Source organism: Micropterus salmoides, unplaced genomic scaffold, assembly GCF_014851395.1.
Source record: "Micropterus salmoides isolate LMB-PRFRI ecotype aquatic unplaced genomic scaffold, ASM1485139v1 Ms_hic_scaffold_1112, whole genome shotgun sequence".
Lineage (NCBI taxonomy): Eukaryota > Metazoa > Chordata > Actinopteri > Centrarchiformes > Centrarchidae > Micropterus > Micropterus salmoides.
Window position 1 is genome coordinate 1 of NW_024040167.1, and position 8,773 is coordinate 8,773.

Consider the following 8,773-nt stretch of genomic DNA (forward strand, 5'->3'; position numbering starts at 1 on the left):
CCTCCCTTTATCTGTGTTGCTTTAAATGCAGCAGCCAAACACATTCATGTGTCTCAGGTCGCACTACTTTCACAGACCTCCAAGGAACTATCAACACAGCGTAGCAAAAGAAGATTCAGTGAAATATGCTTTTGGGGTTATCTCATCTGACCTCCCACCTCACCTGTTATAAAAGAATAGTTCCTGTGGGACTGAGCTAAATTGCTCTGAAACCTCTCTGAAGAACTGTCATCGATTTGAATTGACATGGATTTCTTACAGCTGCCAGGTAAGAGTTATTTAATGACACTCTCTCTATACAATACATTAGTAAAGTGAATTATGTGTATCTAACAGTATAGTGCAGAGATTTAAGCATTTAAAGCAGTGTCTGATGACAGATTTGTAATGTAATGAAAGTACATGACATAAAATCATTGCAGACTTGGGTTAGATTATAGATAACCCTCATTGCCCAGCATTTCAACAGTGACTTTAAACGTTCTAAGATGCTAATTGTAAAACATCAGAGCGAGAGCCAGAGATATTGTGTTTGTTATAACAATACCCCCCATACAATCTATAGAGAAATCTATAATAATTATAAAGATGAAATGAATTTAAATTTTACAGTTGAAACGTCAGTTCTTGCATTCATATTTTATTAAGTGACCTGCTTCAATATATGAATTAATTTAAAAACCAATTTCAGTCCATATTACAGTAAGCAGCATTAGTGGCTGTTCAGTATAACATTATCCTTCCACTCATTTGAATAATATGCAAAATGATGGCGATGGTGGTGATGGAGAAGTGATAAGACAATCGGAGGGGTGGTGATGGCGCATAGATAAGATGCTTGCCTTTGGTGTGGGAGACCTGGGTTCGATCACTGTGAGACATCCCCCATTGTGTCCCTGAGCAAGACACTTAACCCATAGTTGCTCTAGAGGCGTGTCACCTCTGACATAATTAGCAATTGTAAGTCGCTTTGGCTAAAAGAGTCGGCTAAATAAATAAATGTAAAGTGCTCAGTTCCTGACCTTAATTCCGCCTTTGATGTACCCTTGATAGAGATGGTAGTGGAAAGTAAAAAGAGGATAGATAGAAAAACTGATAGATTGATATACAGACAGACTGAGGCACTGGGTGGGGATCTCTGGTACGCCCTAGAATGGTTTTCATCCTACCTGTCAAATAGGAAGTTTTGCGTGTCTGTAAACAACTGTGTCTCTTCGTTCTGTCCAGTTAAATATGGTGTGCCTCAGGGGTCGGTCTGAGCACCCATTTTGTTTTCCTTGTATCTGCTTCTCCTTGGACATATTATCCATGTACATGGCATTTCTTTTCATATTTATGCTGATGACACACAAATATACTTGCCCGTCAGATCCACAGAACCTGGAATACTGAGTTCACTTAACAACTGCCTTTGTGAAGTTAAAAAATGGATGTCAAATAATTTCTTCCAGCTGAACTCAGACAAAACAAAAATCCTGGTCATCGGGTCTCAGCAGATGGCAAAACAAATACTGCCATGGATACTGCCTGGATTATTGCAACAGCCTTTTCACCTGTTTAACCCAAAAATCTACTGATCGACTCCAGACTGTCCAGAACTCAGCTGCCAGGCTTTTAACCAGAACAAAGAAATATGACCACATTACTCCTATTTTAGCTTTATTACACTGGCTCCCAGTATGTTTTAGAATTGACTTTAAAATTCTATTGATCACTTTTAAAGCTCTTCATGGCCTCTCGCCTTGTTATATTTCTGACCTTTTAGTCCCATACACACCAGCACGTACCTTGAGATCCTCGGGCAGAGGTCTGTTGTCTGTTCCAGAGTCTCGACTGAAAACTAAAGTTGGACAGAGCGTTTGCTGTCAGGGCCCCGAGGCTCTGGAACAGCCTGCCCGAGTAAATCAGGTCGGCTGAGTCAGTGAACTCTTTTAAGTCCCTTCTTAAAAGACACTTTTATAGGAGAGCCAGAACAGAACTCTGACCAATGTCTTCTAGGAAATTTGTGATTTAAGTGTTTTTCCCAGACCTTCACATGCAGATGTGGTACTTCCTTCAAACATGACAAAACAACCAAATGGTATTTTTATTGTAGCTGGTTATTTTAATCAAACAGACCTGAGATCTGTTATAACCTAAATTCCACCACCATTTCCACATCCAGCAGGTTTGGTTATTAGCAAATGTCAAAGATATTTAGTAATATGCAAGCTGTGGCAGGAACTAACACAGTAACATACTGTAAAAATACACAAATCCTAATTACAGTGGTAAAACACAATAACTGAGACGGTTATGTTGTGGATAACTACCTCCTGTTTTCACAACCTTTCCAGGCAGTTACAAATCCCTCCCACGCCCGCATACTGGTCTGTCAGACCAAATTTCATTGCTTCTCCTGCCTACTTTCACCCACTCACTGTCATAGCAGAGTGATCCCACCTGTGTCAAGACAGCCAGCATTGTCCCTGTCGCTAAAAAAGTCTGCAGTATCTATAATCTAACCCATAAATTCTTGGTTCATGAAGGTGTCAACCAGTTTGTATCAAATTAGACTGATTTGAAATGAGACAGAGGGAGGACAGTCCAGAAGCTGCTTGCGATAAACTGTGTGATTTGGCATTGTTTGCATTTCTTAATTTAAATGCAGACAAGATGAATACATAAAGGAACAATATCTGACGTGTTAGCATCAGAAATAGCTGGAGATGCACCATGAAGTAAACTGAACTAAAAGAGGAGTGAAAATCCGTGTGAGGTACATGAAACTCTTTTCTATGGAGGGGTTGTCAGTTGACGCCTGTCGTTGTAGGCGTCAACTGACAAGTCAACTCATAATTTCCCAATATGGCATGACAAAATAACTGTGAGTGAGTCACAATAAATAACTAACAAGTAACAACATAGCATTAATCATTTGTACTATTATCTACTATAACACTCCTGAAACAAAAGGGAATGTTTGAAATGTAAACGATGGTGAATTTCAACATTCTAATATGGTTATTATTATGGTATATTATTATCAGGTTATTGCCCCATTAACGCCACCACATTACATGTTTTTAATTCATCTAATCTATCCAATATTGCACTGATATACACATTTTGTTGTTAGCAGGTTACCATATTGTTACCAAAATATAACTATAATATTACTAAAAAGTTTTGATCCGTTGCAATCTTTCCCTATTGTAACCCTTTAGTTTTGGCTCTGCATTACTCTGTTACATAAATCTCAGTCTAACATTACCCAGATATACCTATGATTAATAATACCAAGCTATTAACTGGTTATTACTTTGGTAATAAATGCTATGACCTAATTATTACCTGTTTATTATCAAACTATTACCCCACTATTACCATGTTAGTACCGAGCTGTAATGTAAAGTGCTACCACAATTTGGCTCCTACACTGGTGGTGCTGTGGTCCATGTCTCACCTGGCAGAAGGTTGGCCTTTCAATCTTCCAAGATTCAGTACACCTGAGACTTTCTGCTTAAATTTAACAACGCTACGAGCACAAAACTACCACCAAACAAAACTTTCCCCAAACTTGATGAATTTGCCTGCGACCAAATTAAAAGTTAGTTTCACCAACACCTTCACCAGGAAAAAGGCAGCAGGTTAGGAGAGGGTGAATATGGGAACAAGGGAGATGGCAACCAAGGTCTCTCATTCTCCTGCCCTCTATAGTCTGTCCCTCCTTAAAGAAGTCATATTATGGTTTTTGGCTTTTCCCCTCTCCTTTATTGAGCTATACATATATTTTTTTGTGCATGTAATAGTTTTGCAAAGTGAAAAAGCCCAGAAGTCCAGCCCAGAGGGAGTTCCCATCTTACACAGAAAACTCTGCTCTGAGCTGCCTGAAAACAGTTAGTTTGTAGTCCAACCTTTTCCTTTTGTTCTCTGTGACGTCACTGCAAAACGCGCGTCATAATGTTCGCCTAGCGACTAGTCCGACACACCCTCAAAAACACCAGTGGAAAAACACTGAGCTGCAGCACACACCTCTCCTCTCCCTTCCAAACACTAGCTACCCTCCAGGCAGTCAATGGACATAAAGTTGTTACTGTGATGTAGAGACAGAGCTCAGGTAAAACTTTATGGATGAATAATACTTTTGTTACAGATTAATAACTCACCACTCTGAAACTCTTGCTCCAGTCCACGTTGCTAAGCTGGTAAGGGGAACATGTACAGCTGAAGGGAAGTCGTGTTACCGGCTTCTGACCGCCCTACTCTTCTTCTGATTAGCTGAGTAAAAAAATTCTCAGGAGCTTTCACAAATATGAGTCTTGCCCCACCAGAATGGCAAAATACTGGACCAGGGTTATGGCTCAATCAAAAGTGCAACTTTTTCCAGCATATCGTACATACTAGGGGGAAGTGCTCACCAGAAAGGTGAAATTCTTTTCAGAGGAGGCAACATTGATGCTGCAAGGCTGTGTGGATTGCGTGGTGTGGGAGGAGTTCATTGAATCATTTAGTATCTATGGTCACTTGTAGATCTCTTGCTGTATTGATGCTTTGTTTATGCTTGTATTTTGTTGCTCAAATGTAAGTCGCTTTGGAAAAAATGCATCTTCCAAATGAATAAATGTAATGTAATGTAATCTTGGGACATCAAAAGTTCATGTTAATGTTCCTGTGTGACAGAACCAAATCTTGCAGGACTGGTTATGACTGGAACACAGCTAAGAAAAACATGTATTTGTTGTACTTGCAGATAGAATTATTGACACACCATCTGTGAAGGACAAAGAGCAGGAGGATTCAGCAGCAGTCAGAGGACAGACACCTCCTGACTTCAGCAGTATCTACAGCAAAGGTGAGAGCATAGGTTGTCCCGGGTCATGCCAGGCGAGGTCTCCTGACAGTCTGAGTAGTTGTCAGGACTGGGGGCGTCTGTCACTGATAGGCAGCGTTTTAGTTTTTCGCTGCATCCGAAAAGTAAAAAAAATCTCCTAACCACCTCATGATGTCGAAAATCAGCGTTGATAATGTGGCAGGCCAACACAAATAAATCAGTGTGTGGGAAACGCCTGCTGTAGAGGTTATCCAGCTGGATCTTTGCCTTTATTAAGGCGAGGGTATCAGCATCTGTGACTATAGTATTAATTTGCTGAAGGCTGCAGTAGGCTACATAACTTGAGGCTACACGCTGCAACATTATCCTCACTTTGATTACGTTACAAGACCAATAACAGCTCCATGGGTCTCAGTTATTGTTGACAGTTTAAGATATATGTGTATTAGCAAGTTATGGCATAAGAGAGAAAAGGCTTAATAGCCAATGGTAACCTACATGGTGATCAACCTCCTTTATCCGTTGGTGATTTATTTATTAATTTTATTGTAGAAAACACTTAATGGCTTATTTTAACAACCAGAAACGGTGTTAGATTACAAAAAGCCAAAAGAGAACAAACCAAAAGAAAGAAGGTAATTGTGAGTTTTATTAAAGTATCATAAGGTGCTTCTGTATTGCAAGGATCTTGCTAAATGTGGTTGATGGATTTTATCGTTTGAGTCGCTTTAAATGTTGCCGCATTGTGTGATGCATTCTCTCCTTTCCTTCATATCTAAAGGAGATATGAAAGGAAGCATTGAGGCACCTTTCCTTAGCTTTTTGAGAATTCGAACAGCTCTCATTGTGGCTGACACTGAAATACTTCCGGTTCACTTCACTCAGTTAGGAACCTTCCTAAGCAAAAAAGAGCCTACAGCCTACAGCCTGTAGGCAAAAAACAGAAAATGGTTGGAAACCAAACTAGATGCACCTTTAGTGAGTTTTAAAATGCTAGTTTTGTGATTGTAAAATTTGTAATGTGTGTGAGCAGGCAGGCAGGCAGGCAGTGTGAGCTGGTGGAGATCTGAGAGAGTTGCACAGCCAATCATGACAGTCTCACAATTATGCAGAAAATGCATTTGTTACGTACGGATTATTGCAATTATTTATCAGGCTGCCCAAATAAATCCCTCCAGGTGATCCAGGAATATACAGCACCAATGAACCAGTTAAAGACATCATATTTCTCCCGTTTTAGCTTCTCTGCACTGGCTCCCTGTAAAACCCAGAATACTATGAGCTCATAGTAACTTACTACCCCACCAGAGCACTGCACTCCCAGAATGCAGGGTTACTTGTGGTTCCTAGAGCCTCCAAAAGTAGAATGGGAGCCGGAGCGTTCAGCTATCAAGCTCCTCTCCTGTGGAATCAGGTTCCAGTTTGGGTTCAGGAGGCAGACACCATCTCATTTAAGGGCAGGTTGGAGAGTCTGGATCTGTGACAGCAAGCCACCTACTGCCCCTTGACATTTGTATTATTAACACTACCATTAGGCTACTATTATTTTATAATATCTATGTGGAACTTGCATTGTGACACTGTGTGTTGTCTTTCCTCGTGGGCGCTCAACTGCCTTAACCCAACCGTTTAATAGGAAAAATAATTAAATATATTGTTACTTTAATATTTACAGTCAGTATCAACATTTGATAGATTTGCCAGATACATACACCAACAATGTTACCTTATTATGTTGATAGAAATAGTAATCTGGTTGGCATTGCTGACTACACATATTTGCTGTAGAAAATCTGTATTATATGAACGTTATTTCAAGGAGATCGGGCAGCAACACTACAGTGAATTTACTGAAAACCAAATAGTAAAATGAGACTTTTGTTTTGTTTTGTTAGCAGTGTGTGTTAGTAAGCCTTTCCCTGATAGCTTTGTGCGGCTTAATAAGTTTGTACAAAGAGGTGCCATTTCTTACAGGTGAGGCAACTAATGTTTAAATGTGTGTGTGTGTGTGTGTGTGTGTGTGTGTACACAGACCTGCTCCCAGCTTCACGTGGCGAGGAGATGACCAGAAGGTTTCTGCAAGAGCTGGTCAACATCTTGTTGAGTTACATCAGCAAGTCAAATCAGAGGAGCTCTAAGGTACTCAACTCTTTCTGTCAACAATATAAACAAAATAATGTAGGACTGCTGTGTCTGCAGTATCTCAACATTCTTCATTCAACATTCAAACATTTCCAGTCTATCTGTTGGACATGAAGTGGTTAGCAAATTGACAATAAAGCATACAGTACAAATAAATAACTTTTCAGTATGAGTTGACTTCCAGAATCTGTCACGCTCTGCCGCTTGGCCATCCTTTGTGTTGCACTTTTGGGTTTGGTATCTGCCTTAGTATGTTGAGTTTTGGGTTCTGTCCTGTCTGGTGTCCAGTATCTGCTATGTAGTCTGTTGTGTTTTGAGTTCCTCTGTTATTGTGTGGTCACTTCATTATCTGTTATTTAGTTGGTCTTTGATTCCATGTCATGTTCTTGGTCTTGTACGTTAGTTCATGTCTTTAGTGTTTACTCCGGGTCTTGTGTTCTCTGTTAAGCTCTGTACTGTGTTCTAGTTCTGTGTTCTCGCTTATTCACTCTGCCCCAGGTCTGCTTGTCATGTCAAGTCTCTCTGTTTTCTGCTCTCTCTCTCTGCCTCGTTAGTCTCATGTCTGTCACCTGTGTTGCTCCCGCCCTGCTCGTTAGTCCCTGTGTGTGTGTGTATATATACCTGGTGTTTCTGTCTTGTCTTGGTCTGGTCATTGTTCATGTTACCTCCCAGTCTGTTGTGTGTGTACTCTCTGCCTGCCTGTAACCAGCCTTGCTTGTCTTGTCTCCCTGTAACCAGCCACTCTGTCAGTAAGTGTGCTCGCCTTTAGTTTGTTTTCCATCAATAAACCCCCGTTGAACTATACCTGCTTCGCTCTGTGTCCTGCGTTTGGGTCCTCCAACCTGCCTCCACACCACTAATCGTGACACAATCAGACATACTTTATGGATCCCTGAGGGGAAATTCTTTTGTCACAGCTGCAAACTTATCATCATAAGGAATAGAAATAATAATAAAGTAGGTAGATAAAGAAATATATAAATATAAGAAAATATAAAAAATATAAAGGAGTGTGGATATATACTATATTTACATTATTAAAGAATTGTTATGGTGAACCAAAAAGCACTAGTGAATAAATAGCACCAGAGAATATTGTACATTAATTATTAAAAAGGTAATATTGCACAAAAAACAGGTTATAAGGCCTGTGTCAGACAGCATCTTCCTCTCTGACACCACCGACAGAGAGTCCAGATCCACCACCACAACGCCACTGGCTTTTCAGATCAGTTTGTTGAGTCTGTTAGTTGTGTTAAAAATGTTTATTGAATGTTTATGCAAATGTACATAGTTAAACATTAGACACAGATAATGGCAAAATATAAGACACTGCTCTCTGTGCTTTAGGTCCTGGACTTCCACCATCCTCATCAGCTGAAGGAGGGACTTGAGGGCTTCAGTCTGGATCTGCCGGAACAACCAGAGACTCTGGAGCAGATATTAGTGGACTGTAGAGACACACTCAAGTATGGTGTCAGTACAGGTGTGTGTGTGTGTGTGTGTATGTGTGTAAGAATCACTTTGATTTGTAAGAATAGTTATACAGAAGATAAAAATGATGCTTATATAATACACATGAATTCTGTACAAAAGAAACAAACATTTGTTTTGTCTGGGCAACACTTTGCAGCTGCAGCCATCAACACAGAGAATCAGAGCCTCAGTTCTAACCCAGGAGGTCCGACCAGTTGGTTCTATAAGTGAAATTAATACAGTTCAATTTATAACTATATAACTTATTAAAGAAATATTGAATTTAAAAATGATCTACTTACCCACTGCACCTAAATCTGCCAAATAACCGAGTCATAAGGT

At 40.0% G+C, this 8,773-nt stretch overlaps 1 protein-coding gene across 1 annotated transcript; it reads left to right on the forward strand.

Moving 5' to 3' along the window:
• Positions 1 to 43: 43 nt before the first annotated feature.
• On the forward strand, positions 44 to 8,441 carry LOC119898416 (glutamate decarboxylase 1-like; the record flags this gene model as incomplete). Its single annotated transcript, XM_038712594.1, has 4 exons — positions 44 to 268; positions 4,733 to 4,834; positions 6,846 to 6,952; positions 8,306 to 8,441. Coding segments are annotated over exons 1-4 (367 nt in total), but the record flags the coding sequence as incomplete, so codon positions are not given.
• Between the last annotated feature and the right edge of the window lie 332 nt (positions 8,442 to 8,773).